At 48.1% G+C, this 16,908-nt stretch overlaps 1 protein-coding gene across 2 annotated transcripts in view; it reads right to left on the minus strand.

Moving 5' to 3' along the window:
• Positions 1–4,748: 4,748 nt before the first annotated feature.
• Positions 4,749–16,908, minus strand: part of EPHA1 (EPH receptor A1) — a 35,786-nt gene continuing 23,626 nt past the window's right edge. For both annotated transcript variants that reach the window (XM_087755998.1, XM_009461555.2), the window contains 13 exons: positions 16,239–16,571; positions 14,884–15,008; positions 14,131–14,290; positions 11,482–11,578; positions 10,628–10,683; positions 10,229–10,351; positions 9,940–10,125; positions 9,432–9,493; positions 8,826–9,035; positions 8,002–8,151; positions 7,112–7,305; positions 6,633–6,788; positions 4,749–5,777 (listed from right to left, as the gene is read on the minus strand). In XM_087755998.1, the coding sequence (XP_087612124.1) occupies positions 5,699–5,777; positions 6,633–6,788; positions 7,112–7,305; positions 8,002–8,151; positions 8,826–9,035; positions 9,432–9,493; positions 9,940–10,125; positions 10,229–10,351; positions 10,628–10,683; positions 11,482–11,578; positions 14,131–14,290; positions 14,884–15,008; positions 16,239–16,571 (1,931 nt within the window). In that variant the 3' untranslated portion in view covers positions 4,749–5,698. The remainder of the gene's footprint in view (positions 5,778–6,632; positions 6,789–7,111; positions 7,306–8,001; positions 8,152–8,825; positions 9,036–9,431; positions 9,494–9,939; positions 10,126–10,228; positions 10,352–10,627; positions 10,684–11,481; positions 11,579–14,130; positions 14,291–14,883; positions 15,009–16,238; positions 16,572–16,908) is intronic.

Raw genomic sequence — 16,908 nt, forward strand, 5'->3', positions numbered from 1 at the left:
CACGTGTCTGCTGTATTTGTTCCGCTGCCCATGGGAATTGCTGTCTTAAGCGGGCAAGAATGTATGGAACGTCGCTATTCGACCTAGCCTCCAGAGAGGATCATAGAATCGTTAAGGTTGGAAAAGGCCCTTAAGATCATCGAGTCCAACCGTTAACCCAGCACTGCCAAGGCCACCACTAAACCATGTCCTCGAGCACCACGTCTACCTGGCTTTTAAGTACCTCCAGGGATGGGGACTCAGCCCCTGCCCTGGGCAGCCTGGGCCAGGGCCTGACAGCCCTTTGGGTGAAGGAATTTTTCCTAATATCCAACCCAAACCTGCCCTGGCACAGCTTGAGGCCGTTTCCTCTCATCCCATTGCTTGTTCCTGGGGAGAAGAGACCAAACCCCCCCGGCTCCAGCCTCCTTTCAGGCAGTTGCAGAGAGCGATGAGGGCTCCCCTCAGCCTCCTCTTCTCCAGGCTGAGCCCCCCCAGCTCCCCCAGCCGCTCCTCCCCAGCCTTGGGCTCCAGCCCCTGCCCCAGCCTCGCTGCCCTGCTCTGGCCACGCTCCAGCCCCTCCATGGCCTTCTTGGGGTGAGGGGCCCAGCGCTGAGCACAGCACTCGAGGGGCGGCCTCACCAGTGCCCAGTACAGGGGCACCATCGCCTCCCTGGTCCTGCTGGCCACACTGTTCCTGATACAAGCCAGGGTGCCATTGGCCCTCTTGGCCACCTGGGCACACTGCTGGCTCATGTTCAGCAGCTGTTGACCAACACCCCCAGGTCCTTTCCCTTTGGGCAGCTCCCAGCTGCTCCTCCCCACGCCTGCAGCGGTGCCTGGGGTTGTTGTGACCCAAGGGCAGGACCCGGCCCTGAGCCTTGCTGACCCTCACCCAGTTGGCCCCGGCCCAATGACCCAGCCTGGCCAGAGGATGTGTCTGAAAAGGGCCTTTCTCTCTCCACCTCTTGGTCTCCTTTTTAAACTGTTCAGTGTCCTACTTTTCTGTGCCTGATGAGCATTTCAAGAAGTGGAAGGCTGCATTTCAGTACAGCCAGGCTGTCGTCTGCTTGACAGCGTCACTGGGAGGCGAGTTACTCCGGTCTACTTGCATCAGAGCGGAACAACGCGGTCGATTTGCTTGCTTTGCCTTAACTACCGCTACTCGGCAAGTGTTGGCGCTTGATGTTTATGGCTTTAACCATGGTGCTGTCTTGGTCACTGCAGGTGAAATTCCTCTTTGTGGTAAGCGTCGATGCTTCTCCACCTCAAAGACGTGAAACCTACTCTTGCTATCTTGCCGGTTTGGGGGAAATCTTTAATGACTCCTTGCAAATTGATCCAGTAAATGCTTGGAGCTTTCCTATAGGATGAGCAAAGAAAAAACAAATTGTACGTTTGCTTTCTTTTTCTTATCTTTCTGGCTGGTTTGTAGGCATTGTTTTGGAAAGGAGGTTGTAGCGAGGTGGGGGTCGGTCTCTTCTCCCTAGTAATGAGCGATAGGACAAGAGGAAACGGCCTCAAGCTGCGCCAGGGGAGGTTTAGGTTGGATATTAGGAAAAACTTCTTCACCGAAAGGGCTGTCAGGGCCTGGCACAGGCTGCCCAGGGCAGGGGTTGCGACTCCATCCCTGGAAGTATTTAAAAGATGGGCAGACGTGGTGCTCGGGGACGTGGTTTAGCGGTGGCCTTGGCAGTGACAGGTTAACGGTTGGACCGTTAAGGGTCTTTTCCAACCTTAACGATTCTATGATTGTGTCTAGATTATGTGATTAAAAGCTCGTGCCCCCAAACGCCAAGGAGCAGAGAAGAGAGCCGAGGACTACAGCCCTGGTGTCTGGGTATGAAACCTGTCCGACGGAGTCAATGGGAAGGGCTCTCTGGATCGCCTTGCAGGTTAAGGGGAGGCTGATCCCTCTGAGGAGCACGGGGTGCAGGGAAGAGCGGACTACACCACTTGTTACGGGGTGCGTACGGGCGGGATCGAAGGCAGGAGATGGCAGCGATCGGGGAGAGGAAGCAGTGTGGGGAACCTGGGGGGAAAGGGGCACGGAAGGGGCTGGCTGTGCCCGTCTGTCCTCAGCGCAGTCTGTCCTGTCTTCTTACTCAACTTTTTTTTCATTTTTTATTCTTTTCCTGTGCGAAGGGACTCTGTTCAGCGCATGCGGAGGTCCAAGTGCCAGCAACTGGAACTACCTGAGCGCGTGCCTGTTGCGTGGGTGCGTACGTCCATGCGTAACCCCTAGCAAAAAAATCAAGCCGGACTGGCTGGCGAGGGAGGAGGTGAGAGACTTGAGAGCCAGGAGCTGGCACGGCTGCCAGTCTGGCCCGATGCTGGAAAGACCAGTCTGGGAGTCAGCTGCTAGAGCTCCCAGGAGGTCCAAGGCTCCTCTCTAGGGTCTGGGAGTCAGCTACTGGTAAGCCTGGACCAGCTACCGGAGACCAGTTTGCATCTGTGCGTGAGGTGACTGGGAGACCAGGGAATCCTGGGGCCAGCTGCTGGGCAGAGCCGATGTCTAAGGGTGATTACTGGAGGGCTCGTGTGTGTCTGTCTGTCTGTCTGTGTGCGTGTGCACAGGAGGGGTCTGAGTGCCCACCGCTGGAGTGGGGCTGCAGGCCTCGAGGACGCCTGTGTCCTGGTGCCAGCAACTGAGGAGACCAGTTCAGATCAGGGAGCCAGCGACTGGATCGCTCATCTCAGACACTAGAGGGATCCATAGGAGATATATGTATGTGTATATATATGTATGCATTTCCCGCTAACAGGTCCATCCTGATCAGCCGGAGAAGGGAATAGAATCGGGCCGTTTGTGCTGCGTTTGCGTGACTGCTGTGTTCTCTGCCTCAGGCCGCTCACATACGGTCTGTGTGCACATATATATGCACATATTATATACGCGTGTATTTTGTGTGCGTGAGCGCCTGTTGGGAATACATGCTCAGGCTTGCTGCTGGCTGTTCCTGAGGCCACGGAGCCGAGCGGCCTCTTCTCTGTCGGGCCAGCTGATTCAGCAGCTCCTCAGTTGAAGCTGGAAGGGAACTCCCTGCTCGGAGCAGGGTCAACCAGAGCAGGTTGCTCAGGAACGCGCCCCGTCATTTGTCAATACCTCCAAGGATAAGAACTCCACAGCCTCCCTGGGTAACCTGTTCCGGTGTTTAACAGCTCTCACAGTAAGTTTTTTTTTTCTTACCTTCCAATGGAATTTCGTGTATTTTGATGTGTTCCCACTGCTGCTTCTCCTTTCACTGGATACCAACGCAGAGAGCCTGACTCCCTCTTTCTCACTCCCTCCCATCAGGGATTTATACACAATAAGAGCCACCCAAACCTTCTCGTCTGGAGGCTGAACAGTTCCAGCCGTCTCAGCCTCTCCTTGTATGTCAGATGCTCGAATTCCTTCCAAATCCCAGTGGCCTTTCACTGGACTTGCCCCAGTAAGTCCGTGTCCTTTGTACTGGGGAGCCCAAAACTGGACACAACGTTCCGGATGTCTGACCGACGCTGAACGGAGGGGAAGAATTGCCTCCCTCCAGCTCCTGGTGCTGCGTTTGCTGGCAGCAGTTGGCCTCCTCGGCTACACGGGCGCGTTACTGGCTCAAGTCCAACTTGTTGTTCGCTATGACCCGCGAGTCCTTCCCTGCAGAGCTGCCTTCCAGCCCATCGGCGCCCAGCGTGTACTGGTGCACGGGGCTATTCCTCCCCAGTTGCAGGGCTCTGCGTTGCCCTTTGTTCAACTTCACGAGTCTCCTCTCTTCCCATTTCTCCCGTCTGTTACGGTCCCTCGGAATGGCAGCGCAACTCTCTGATCTATCAGCCCCTCCCGCTTTTCTGTCATCTGCAAGGCTGAAGTTTACATATGCATGACATAAGCTCATAATCTTGTGTCAGCCTCATCAGGGCTTATCTTCTAGCCTGGATATCTGCCACGTAGCAACTTTATTTATTATCTATACTACATCTTAAAGACACCTATTACTGAGATTGAACTTACTGATATACTAAAAAGACTCACAGGAAGAGCTTATCTTGTCAGCTGTCTCTCTTACTACAGTCGCAGCGATGAGTAGCTGAGGTAGGTGGTACTACGGTTCCTTGTGTATACTCCGCTGCTTCTCCTGTTGAACAGAAACCAGCCTTCTTGCTTTAAGTTGCAGTTCTTCAGGCCTCTGCTGCTTCCCCCTTCTGTCATTTCTGGTTAAGCAAGACCTTCCCAGGAGCGAGAGCGTTAATTTATAGCCTTAAGAATTTGGAGCATGATACAATTACGGCAACACCGATAGCTATCTACAGCAAGTAACCGATTGCTGAAGGGCGAGCACTCGCCTTCTTCACCAACCTCGACTTAGCTCAAGCACTGGAAAATAAAGCTTGAGGTGACGACTCTTCCCAGGTAGGAACGTCAGAGGGAGATTTTTATTTCCCCCCCGGACAGTCTATTCTGCAGGAGAAGGAAGTACTACGCACACGTATTTCATCAAAACACAGCAGTAGCTTCTAACACTTCTCGTGGTTTAGGGGTAAACACAGGAGCTGTAAAAAGAGGGACTTGGCTAAGGGCTGGCTGCAGCTGTAACGGGGGTTAGAGAACAAAGTCCAAAGTGACCAGCTGCATACGTATCCCTTCATCCTAACACAACTGCATTTCCACATCACAGCTGCACTTAAATGGACAAAGCCAACAACTAAACATGGATGTAAGGACCCTGCTGGAACTTCTATACGCTAAAGGTCCCAATTATATTTGAAATAAGCCAAAGAACTCCAACACAGCCTGCTCTGCCACAGGTTTATTTACAAAATACTATTTACAGTCTATAACTGTCTTGAGCTCTGATAAATAATATTTCCTCCACAGAGAAGGAATAAGACAGACCACCTACACATTTTCCTGTTACAAATACCCTATCCAGCCAAACAAGACTATTCTCTTTTTTTTAAAAAGGGGCAGAGAAAAATGGGTACCTAAGGAATTTTTTGTTCATGGCACAAGTAAAGGTATTAAGCAGGTGGGAGAGACGTAAATCTCCCCGCTGAAGTGTACATGTGCAAAACAGCAACATGCTGAGGTTATGGGATCACCCAAGTTACAGCAGGGTGTGCTGCGACTCCCAGCTTCTCCTCCAAAGAAAGAAGTACACCGTGAGTCGGTGTTTAAGGCAAGAATAGCTGAATTAAAAAAAAAAAATCTCCCTTACCAGCAGTCTTGTGAAAGACTGAATAGTTTGTTTCTGTTGTAAAATAAGGAAGACAGAAGGCTGCTGAAGTGAGGCGGGATGTACGCCAGGGAGCGAACGGGCCCAATCTCTACGTGTCTGTGTCCTTGTGCATGTCCCCTGGATGGCCCGGTCTATCTGAACTCTCATCTCCAATCTTAAAACATTATCCACCGTCCCCAGCCCACTTTGTGTGTATCCTTATGTTTCCATAACTCCAGTACGCGGACTACAGGGATTACTTAGTGCTGCACAGCACGGACTACGGAAGACAGGGCTGAGAACAGTTTCTGAGGCCAGTGCTCTGAAACATAGTGATGGCTGCTGTAGAGCTAAAGCAAGGGGGAACAGAAATGAGAGCAGGTGGTGTTGCCTCACGAGTCTTTTCAGTTCTGGTTGTTTCGCTTTGCTTGTCCCAGTCACTCATTTGGAAGCAATTGCCATAGGAATGATTCCAAGTGATATCTGGTAAGAATGGGCATTTAGCTTAAGAGAGCAACAACGGATCACTCCTTAAAGCCTTGGATGCTACACAGGATCCTCTTCTGGTGGCCTGGAAGTGACACTCCCATCTGTTTCAAGTCCCTGAATGGGAAAAGAAAGGGAAAAAATGAATTGCTGTTCTTGTTCCTGGGGGTAAGGGCAGAAACAGATACCAATCATTAGTTCAGAGAGCTTCCTTTCCCTCGGTGCCTCCCACAACCCCTACCTTTTATCTAGAGGGAAGAAACTTCTAGATGTTCCTGCCCTTCCCTGGCTACCTCTGCCCACCCAGTCAACTGGCTTCTCCCACCGCGTGACTAGGCCTACGCTCCCAGTAAATCAGGACTGGGTCTGTGTCAGCTTGTGCTATGGGCCATGTCTCAGCCCTGTAGCAGGTCTGTCCTTGCACTGTGCCTGCTCATTTGTTTCCTGTAACTGCCCTGGTCGGAGCTGGGTATACGGCCCCAGCCCTACAAGAAAACACACCTGGGTTGGTAAAACATCTGACCCGAGTTGTTCTAGAGAGCCCAGAAGGACTTTGCTCTAGGATAGAACAGTGCCTGGCTGATGTGGGGGGAATATCACTAGCCCGTCTGGAGTTCAAGGCAAGAAAATTCTCTTAAAAAGTCCTACAAGGGTGGGGAGAGACCTGTCTGCCATCTCTTGCTTCCCCTTGCTGTTTGTGTCTGATGGGATTCAGAGCCGCTCAGGCCCCTGAAGAGCCTCAAGCATGGACAGTTAGGGAATTAGTCTCACCGTTTGGGCTGATCCCAGTTCTTCTGGGCTGATTCTTCCCTTTGAGGGCAAGAAGCCAGTCCCCTTCCAATTAACTAAACAGAGAAGGGTGGAGAGAAGCCTTCCAAGTAAATATGGGTGCCTGTTCAGCTAACATGGGGACAGACACGGCTGTTTGTAGCGTAGCCTGGGGTGCTCTGTGGGAGCTTAGCCTGCCCTTACTCAGCAGTGAGCTCCAGAATGGACTCCATGGTGTCCAGGCCGGCAGTGCGAAAGTTGGAGATGTAGCGCTTCATGCGAATGGATTCCAGCCACTCGGGGATGGATCGATAGGGGATCCCATCAGATCCACTGCAGCTGGGGAGCCGGAGCGTTACCCTAAAGACAGATAAACCCCTCATTAGCCAGGCAGCTACCTTAAATGGCCAGTATGATGAGATAGTAGCTAAAAAAGGACAAGCACCCTCTGCCAGAGCTAGGCCAACTTATCTGCTCTCTGCACAGTGAGGTCAGACTGCCCAGGCCAATGGCTATGCCCTCTGTCACCATGAGAGAGAGATGATGACTGTCTTCTGCACGCAGAGCATTCAAGGTGCCTCTGGCCAGCCTGCATTGCTAGCACTACCTCTCCTCCTGCTGGAGAGACGGGGAGGTGAAAATCTCCCAGTTAACCTCTCCTCCTCCAATGACAGCCTGCTTACCTGGGGTCAAAGTCTGCAACAGGCCGGAGGAGCTGGGGACTTGAGATGAAATGTTGCAGCTGTGCCCGGATTTCCTGAAAATGAGGCCTCCTCGTCCGATCGTGTGACCAACAGCTCTTCATGAGCTCATAGAGGATAGATGGGCAGTCCACAGGTGGGGGGAGTCGGTACCCATCCTCTAAGCTTTTCATCACCTGCACAGAGGACAGAGAGAAATCTGGCCAAGAGCAGAGAATGCGAAGGAGGAGCCAGAGACCTCTGTGGGCTGGCAGTTCACCGTTTTGCACAATGTGCAGTCGGGGAGGGGGCTGAACCAGATGACATGCGTGTAAAGCAGGGTTTGGGCAGCATGGCAAAGGATCAGGACACCTAAGGGATGCCAAAAAGTGAAGTGGCATACGCAGGCACCTTCAATCCTTTACTAGCCTAGCTGCCATTTGCCATTCGGGGGACGTGTTCATGAGAGCTGAGGACCAAATGATCCTGGCACAGGCCCGGTGAGAAAAGGGGAACCAGACTCTGCGGAATAATTTCAACAGCGTGTGCTAACCTCACAGATGTGCTGAACCTGGAATGAGTATGAGACCAAACATAATACTCCAGAGCCAGAGGAAGGAGAGAAAGAAACCAACAGAGAACATCTCCAGACCCAAAGGCTGATTTAACCAGTCTTTAATCTGGCTCATTGCTGTTGACACCTGAACACGGTCCAGAGGCCCAACACTTATTGCCCTTGACTTGGCTGCATTGATTTTTAGCAGGGAGGGAGACATAGTAGTTACGCGTTCGAAAGAATGTCAAGACCGCAGGCCGAGGGAGATCTACAAAAGTTGGGCCTACGTGCCTTTTTCATTTTTTTTAAATCAGCACTTGAGCTCAGTGTCTGTTACCTCTTGATTGGTCATGCCCCCATATGGCTTGTCACCAAATGACAGCACCTCCCACATGACAATTCCAAAGCTCCAGACATCACTGGCTGAGGTGAAAATCCGATGAGCAATGGCCTCTGGGGCTGTCCATCGGATGGGAATCTTACCACCCTGTGAAAGAGCAGAGACATCCTGTATCCAGCATGTATCATTGAGTTGCATTTCTCCAGTGCTTTCACGCAAGGAGCTTACAAAGTGGTTCAAAGGCCAGGCCCGCTTCACTTGAAGTGACGTGTAACCATCCCCGGGAAAGCTTCTCAAAAGGACAGAAACATTCTTGGAAAGTGAATGAGTTTAAGCCCTCTGTTCGGTTGAATGCTACACAAAACCACTGCTGTGGGAGTGAGAGCCTGACACCAGTCACAGCCCTACTTTGAATGACACCCGACGTTAGAATCACTGGAACTTGCATTGAAAGGGACCTGTAGATGCCTCTAGTCCAAACCCCTGATCACAGCAGGGCTATCTTCAATGCTAGATGTAGTTAATTGAGTCCAAAAGATCAGACCTCTTCTTTTGCTTCCCATTTCAAAACCACAATCTCTCTGAATCTCTTGTCAAACAAAACCAACACAGACTCCAGACAGAAAAGCACCACATTCTGAATCATCCACACTGTGACTTGCAGTTTTATGATGGATTCTCCTCAGAGATTTTCCATCCAAATCTTCCCCTGGCCTGGTGTTTCCTATTGTGAACAAATTCTGCCATTCTTATCTGGCAGAATCCAAATCCCCCTGAGACTACAGTTCATTTGCAAGACTGAGAGATTGGTTTTGCATTACCTTGGTTTCATAGGTTCCCTCTGCATCATTCTCCAATATTCGGGAGAGACCAAAGTCAGACACCTTGCATTGAAGACTGCGTGTTACCAGGATGTTGCGAGCGGCCAGATCCCGGTGCACATAGTTGTGTTCTGAAAGGTAGTTCATGCCAGAAGCTATTCCCTGCAGCATGCTCACAAGCTGCACAGGGCTAAATTTTTCCTCATTTTCCTGCATGGAAGAAGAAGTGAGAGAAGATCCAGGTCAAGCAACATCAATCTGCTTGGGTTCTAGTTACTGGCCTTATCAACTTGCAAAAGTGGGCATTGTTGAGCAAGAAAAAAGGCAATGCTGCAGCCCAGAGGACCCAACAGGTTCTCACTAAGGGACCGGTGGTAGTCTCCAGAGTCATCGTTAGGCACCTGCACTTCAACTACCAAAGAGAGCACTCTGGACACTGAGCAAACTGGACGGCATCAAGTTTCAACTGCCGAGACTGGAAATCTTAGTGAAGAGAAAGCAAGTGGATGTCTGGATCTTATTTCTAGTCTTCTTTTAGGGTCCTAAATCCAGGTCAAGTGCAAGTTCCGGCAGTACACAAGCCTATTACAGATCGGAGTCTCTCACCCGGAGGAAGGTATCCAGCGCTCCATTCTCCATATACTCAGTGATGATCATCATTGGCCTCCCTTGAGGAAGACAAGAAGGTGTCAGCCTTTTTGCAGTTCTCCTGCTCTTGCCTTTCAATGCTCTCCACATTGCCCCAACACAGGGAACCATATCCAACGCCAGCCAACATCCCCACTCCACCAGCACAGCTGGCTGACCCTTCTCTTTAGACCTCCCCCAATGAATTTGTATTCCTCCTCGTGTCACACGTGTAACCTTACAGCACCCCTTACACTATCCCAACTTCTCATCCAGTCACCAACCCAAGAAGACCTCTCCTAACACTGCCTCGTGACTCTGTTGGAAATCCATACCTCTCCTCTCTGCCCATTCTCTGCCATAGGCAAACATGACAATGCCTGTCTTCTCCCAACACAGCCTCTCTGACAGCATCCTCTCTAAGAAAGGCCTGAGAAATGTGCCAGTTTCCACGCTCATTCCAGGACTCTCTCCCACACACTCTTACTTTTGGTGACAACTCCTTCCAGACGCACAATGTTTGGGTGATTGAATTGCCCCATAATTGTTGCCTCACGCAGAAAGTTCCACCACTGTGAGTCTGAATACGTGGGCTTCAGGGTCTTGATGGCAACCACGATACGTTCTTTCCCTGGGAGCCGCAGGGACCCACGATAGACCTCCCCAAACTCCCCTGAGGACAACCAGAGACAAAAGGTCACAGATGAACTCAGGAATGGGCAGCAAAATAACAGTGTGGGGGAACTGAAAGATGGGGAGAGCAACAAGTAACTCACCCTCTCCAATCACATTCTCCATAGTGACACAAGAGACGTCCAGTTCCTTAGTGAATTCCAGCACCCCTCTGCTGGGGTCATCGTACGGCTGCAGGTCTACGTAGGGCTTCAACCAGACTTTCTCTATGGTAAAGGGAAACAAAAGAGCAAATTAACCTGTCAGCTCTTTGGAGAAGCTTTGTAGGGCAAAGCTACAGAAGCAGAGGTGAATCCATGGGATTCTGACAATGGCAGTGAACAAATCTACCAAACATACATTGAAGACTAGAGCTGTTATGGGAAGAGGCGAATTACGTCAGAAAATCCATGCCAGTGTCTGGTTTGAAACTACTGTTTCTTTTCATCGCTTTCAACCCATTCCAGGCTTCTCCCTGGTTCTACTACCCCTTTGAAGCTCACCTCGATCAAAGCCTGAAGTATTGTAATCTGGCCGTGCTTGTCTCCGACGAGCCCGCCTGGAACATAAGAAGCAGTCATGAAAATAAAATGGTCAGCAGATAGCAAAGAGAAAAGCAAGACTGCCAGGGTGTCTGCCCTAGTTGGTCAGGGATGGAGTTCAGGGTAGCACAGAGCAAAGAGGAACCAGACATTGCACCTACTTGGTAGAATACAGCTAGCAAGAAAACGTGATGCTTCGTTTACATTTAGAAATGGAGCTTTGTTTTCATGCAGGTAGTTTTGTTCATCCTTCTGCTTGCTGAATTACAGATTAATTTTATGTTTATCTATTTATTTTATGTTTTGTGTACACTTTCAGTACAATATCTGATCTTCTTAAAACCAAACAACAGCAGCCTTATAGACATTTAGAAAGGAAGTAGAATTTTGTATCTGGGTAGATGACCACCGAAATAATGGTATATGGAAAATGATTTGAAATGACTGGATACACATATCATCTACTTAACTGATCGGCAGCTATAGAAATGATTGTACCATAACAGTATTTTTATTCATCTGTCATGATAACAGTATGATAGTGCTGGATTATAACAAAACTGAGAAGTCACCGCATTTTCCTGTCCTTAGCAGCGAGCATTATCTTACAGATGTATCAACCCCTCCAATCCTGCTAATCAAAATTCCTTACTGAGACTCATTCCATCTTGCTGCAACACACTGGTCCTACTCTTTCTTCTCTAACCTCCACCTGTCCGATATTCTGTGAGAAATCAGGGCCTCCCTCCCTTTCTCAAGCCCCCATAGCTATTCCTACATCTATACCTTTTTCAAAACCAAAAATCAACACTTACTTTTGCCGAAAGATGAGAAGTCCCAGAAGCAGCCCAATAAATAATAGAACTCCGAAGATAATAGAGACTATGACTCCACCAGACAGAGCTCCCGTGTCTGCAGAAACAAAGAGAAAGGCCATGTCATTTAAAAGACCAAGAACTGTTTGTCTGTAATGTAGCAACCAGCTCCTACCAGCCAATGGTATTAGGTAAGCTACGGCCTTTTGTCTTCCAGACAGCAGAGCCACCAGATTGGAGTCCTATCGTATTGTTATTCATGTGCATGGAGCACCTTCTGGTGGGTATCTATCTGGTTGACTTTTATCTACAGTCTTGGTCTTCTGGTTGAGTCATTTATCCCTATGCCTCATTTTCCACATAAATTCCATGACACTTTAAAAAATGAAGAACAGCTGTTCCTTCCCTCCCACTCCTCTCCAACCACTGTTTCAGATCCGACCCTTCTTCCTGCTCAGTAGCTGATTGAGACTATGGCACAGAAAAGACCTGATTTTCCCCAGCAGCCTAACTTGACTCTCTTCTTTTTCCATGAAATTAATTTCCCCCTCCCCTTCCATCAATATCTGGGGCTGGTCCTTCACCTAATTACCCTGACAGAAGCCTGCTTAGGACTTTTGAAACAAGCAGGTACTGACTTATGAACCTGCAGTCTAACATCATATTCCTGCTTTCTCAAAACTAGGCCTCAGCTGGTTTCATTCTGTGATTGGGTAGCATTCAAATAGTGTTCACGTAACACAGGTTGTCTTCTTCCACTTAGATTCTCAAGCTAAAGCCATCCACTTCCATACAGTATATTTGAATTCATCAGAGAAAATGCTAAATGACCTCTGTTGGTGAAGTACGTGGTTTTAAACCTTATTTCCCATAACTTTTAGAAACTATTTAAAAAAAATTAAAAATCCATTACTGAAAAGTTTTCATATCTGTATCTAATGAGAAACTACATTTTTAGTATTTTCCCTACAGAGATTTAGGAAAACACCCAGAAGAAAGAAAATTCCTAAAGAAATTGTTTCTATAAATGAGCAGGTTTTAAAGTGAGGAACAGCTTGTGTGACACAGACAACTATGTCTGGAAGTGTTTCCTAACATCCAGTCCAATGGTCAGCATCCGTAAAGCCTAATTAACCGTTGTTATTCTTGCGCAGCTCGATGCTGACTCATCCCACTAAAACTATTAAAAATCACTAGCTTAGTTAAGCAGAAATCAAGAGGCAGAGCTAATGTTCTTTTTTGTTAAAAACAAAAAGGCAAGATTTGGAAGGTGAAATAATATCTGTTATTAATAAAATGGACAAGCTTTTAGGTACATAGCACTTCTGCAGGAAATTAAGGGATCTAAATTCTCAAATTCAGATTAAAAAAAATTGCCTCTCCCGGCAAAGCTCGTTCCACTAATATCCCTAGGCCATTACAGCTAAACAATGTTTCTCGTATTATCAAAGAAGAACTCCCATCAAATGAAACCTTGCTGGCGTTTCTTTTTAATCCCTTTCACACTCAAGATACCTTTGTCTTGGCGTGATGAGGTGATCAACTTTTATTTTAAAAAAAAGCATAATCTTGATGAAAGTATTTTCTAACATGTCCTTTTTTAGTTAAAACCATGGAAGGTACATGTTAACTTGCCTATTTTCCACAGAGCCTTTGTGGTACCTTGTTCTATTGGTTAAAGATCATTTACGTCATCATCACTTGGCACTGTGACTTCATGAAAATTTTACCAAAAGCTCCAGGTGCCAAAAAAGCCCAATCTTTAAATGATATTCCAACCACGGTATCACAACTCCTTATCAGCTTTTACACAGTTAACTATTTAGTTACATTAAGGTACATATGCCTTTGCTTTCTTCCATGTCCTTACAATGAAACTAGCCTTTCAAAGGCATCATTTCAACGGATGTATTTCTAAAACTATCCATAGAGTCAATAGGATCTGTGAAGGTGTGGAATGAAGAGAGAGCAAACTCCATTATAGAATTTTTTTGATAAAGGGGAAGTCTCTGAGTAACCCAGGAAGAGAGGAGGTTGGATGTGAGGCCTGTATGAGATGTTTTTTGACACAGGTGAAATGTCTTCCTTGTGGCCTCAATAGCTTGGCCTTCTGCACTTCGTGCTTTGGTGGAACACTTTTTTTCAGCCACACATACCATCTTGTGGGGCAGAGCTTACTTTCAGGGGCTAGGCTACACACAGCGGAAATGATAAAGCTGGAAAAAAAATAGTGGTGAGGTCCTTTGAGTTCTCCTTTCCACTAGTAACTTTCACACAAAAGGAGGCATATGGTAATCATTTTGCTAATGTTCAAGCTTAGAAACATCAGCCAGAATAAAAATATCTTTCAGAACTAGATGAAATGCTGGTAAGTAATTTGCCAGTACACCGTACAAACCTGAGACTGATCAGTTCTGAACGGGAAAGTACAAGTGGATTTTAGATGACAGCAAGGAAACGGATAAATGTCTCCTTGTTCTACATTTTTACAAAGCAACAGGCTTGGCCCTGGTGACAAGAAACTCAGGAGTGTGGTGTCTGTGCCTTACAGCTAGCAGAACACAAAAAGAGACCTGTGTACCATTTGAATACACAATCTGATGGAGAAGTGAGCTTCTCCCAAATGAGATACTAGTGGTTGTCCTTTACCTGGTGGAAGGGTGCGGAATTCCTGCTCTGGGGAGTAGGGCCCAGGCCCGAGGGGTGTGATGGATCTCACACGAAGCAGGTAGGCTGTGTCTGGCTGCAGGTCTGTCAGAGTGACATTTGGCTCAAGAAGGTGCTTCACTGTGTAACGTGCCTCCTCTCCCTGTAGAAATCAAACAGGGTCAAGTAACAAATACAAGCTGAAGAAAGAAGACACTTCTCCCCTTTTGTGAGGGTTTTTCCGCCCTTTTGTGAGGGCCACAAAAATATCAGAGGGCTGGAACACCTCTGCTATGAGGAAAGGCTGAAAGAGCTGGGGTTGTTCAGCCTGGAGAAGAGAAGGCTGCGGGGAGACCTTATTGCAGCCTTTCAGTACTTGAAGGGGGCTTATAAGAAAGATGGGGACAGACTTTTTAGCAGGGCCTGTAGCGATAGGACAAGGGGCAATGGTTTTAAACTAAAAGAGGGGACATTCAGACTGGATATAAGGAAGAAATTTTTTAAGGTGAGGGTGGTGAAACACTGGAAGGGGTTGCCCAGAGAGGTGGTGGATGCCCCATCCTTGGAAACATTCATTCAAGGCCAGGCTGGACGGGGCTCTGAGCAACCTGATCTGGTTGGAGATGTCCCTGCCAATTGCAGGGGGGATGGACGACTAGATGACCTTTAAAGGTCCCTTCCATCCCAAAGCATTCTGTGATATGCTATGATACCCCTTTGGATGAAAGGGGAAAGAACAAATAAGGCAGGTCTCACCTTCTCAAAGAACATGACCTCATACTCCACTGAGGTCCGGCTGCGCTGCCGTGGGGCGAGCCAAGAAACAGAAAGACTACTGTCATCTCTTTGTGTCAGAATAAACTGGGATACTGTCACCGGAGCTGCAGGGAGAGAACAGAGAACATCAGGAAGAAATACAAATATAATGCAAACTAGGCCCTCTCTCCACCAGAAGCTCTGTCTTTCCTTCTCTGGTCGTATCACGCAACCAGAACTGACTCTCACTGCCACTGCCACTCCCTCATCTTTCTCTTCTGCGGTGAAAGGGAAACGAGGTCTCCAGCTGTAATTAACTGCTTTCCACAAATAGTATGCTTCTACCCCAACAACGGAAGCATAACTTTGTTTGGCCCTCAAAACAAAATCAGTGTTCCAAGAAATTACATTTAATCCAGCACTGCAATTTGAAATAAAAATGTTAGGATTTTACGCTCTTACAGCAGCAGTAACACAACTATCCTATGTGACTTAAGAATGCAGCTCCCTTTCATAAGGGCACAGTGAAATTCAGCGCTCAAAATCTGTCAGCTGACTGCAAATGCATGCTGTTCATGAATAAAAAGATAATTCTCAACAGTCTGCAAGGACTGAAGAGTCAAGTCTGGTTCTCTCCTTGTCCTTCACCATCACCAGGAAGTGACGAGGCAAGCCAAAAGTAGCTCTGCTTTTCTAGCTCAGAGTTGCGCTGCCCCCGCATAGCATCAGGAGAAAAGTCGTACTTTGTCACTAAATCAGAACGTGGGGAAAGCACCAAGGGCTGTCGAGCACTGCGATGTCACTCTTCTGTAATCACGTTTCACAGCACTCTGGAAAATATTCACAGGACAGCCAAACTAGCCAGCTTGAAGCTAAACTACAGAAATGTGTCAAGAACTTGCATGTTTTTAACATCCTTATTTCTCCATGCTTTCAAAGTTGTTTTTATTTTCAGTTACAGCAGGGTTTCTGTTGTGTTTGGTTGGATTTTTTGCAATATCCAAGTCATGGGAAATATTTAATGCCACAGTCCCTTTTCTTCTTGTCACTCGGGTAAGAATACTTAGGCTGGACTACACTAGTGTAGGACAGGGAGGGCTCTATCCCCCTCACCTCTGTTAAGTCCTTGGTGAATTCATAGCTCTTGGTGGGTAATGATTACTGCTGCTTTGACTCACAAGGAATATGACTGATGGACTTTACATGCCAGAGGCAGAGGTACCTTAAAGTCCTTATCATACCATCCCAACACATGTGGCAGACGGAAGGAGAAGATGGATAAAGCTTAAACATTCACAGAGATTCCTCTTCCTTTTCCTGATGAGCAGGAAGAACTTTTCTCTGCTTCTGCTAACCTGCATGTCCAACTGCGACCCAGAGAGCTGGAGCAGTTCTCTGTGGAGCAGGTCCCATTCCTGAGACACCATTACGGGCTTCCACAGAAAACGTGTAGTTGGTGTAAGCTTCTAGGCCATCCACGTCCACAGCAGGTTTAGTGAGACCAGAAGCACTGGGGGAGAATACCACGCCGGCCTCACATGGCTCACACGACAGGAAATGGCAGCGCTGGCAGAAGACTGTGTAAGTCAGGTCCTTTCGCCCACCGTGGTCGCTGGGTGGCTGCCACCACAGACTCAGCTGTGTGCCAACAAGGGAGAAGCTGACGTTGCGGGGAGCTGAGGGGGGGCCTAGAAGAAGCATGAAAGAAAGTATTAGATCCAGCTGTTACTACCCAAAGTACCGTGGCAGTTTCTCATCTGTTGATGCATTTCAAATGGAGCCTTCTGTCCCCCCAGCCTCTCCCTCTCTGATCTTGCATTCCCATTTCCCAACATTTTGTTTCTTCCCATCTCCTTGTTCATAGAATCACGGAATGATTTGGGTTGGAAGGGGCCTTTAAAGATCATCTAGTCCAACCCCCCTGCCATGGGCAGGGACATCTTTCAATAGATCAGGTTGCTCAAAGCTCCATCCGACCTGACCTTGAACACTTCCAAACACAGGGCATCCACAGCTTCTCTGGGC

The sequence above is a fragment of the Nipponia nippon genome, unplaced genomic scaffold, assembly GCF_047370975.1.
Source record: "Nipponia nippon isolate SJK-2023a ecotype South Korea unplaced genomic scaffold, ASM4737097v1 scaffold_2, whole genome shotgun sequence".
NCBI classification, from domain to species: Eukaryota; Metazoa; Chordata; class Aves; order Pelecaniformes; family Threskiornithidae; genus Nipponia; species Nipponia nippon.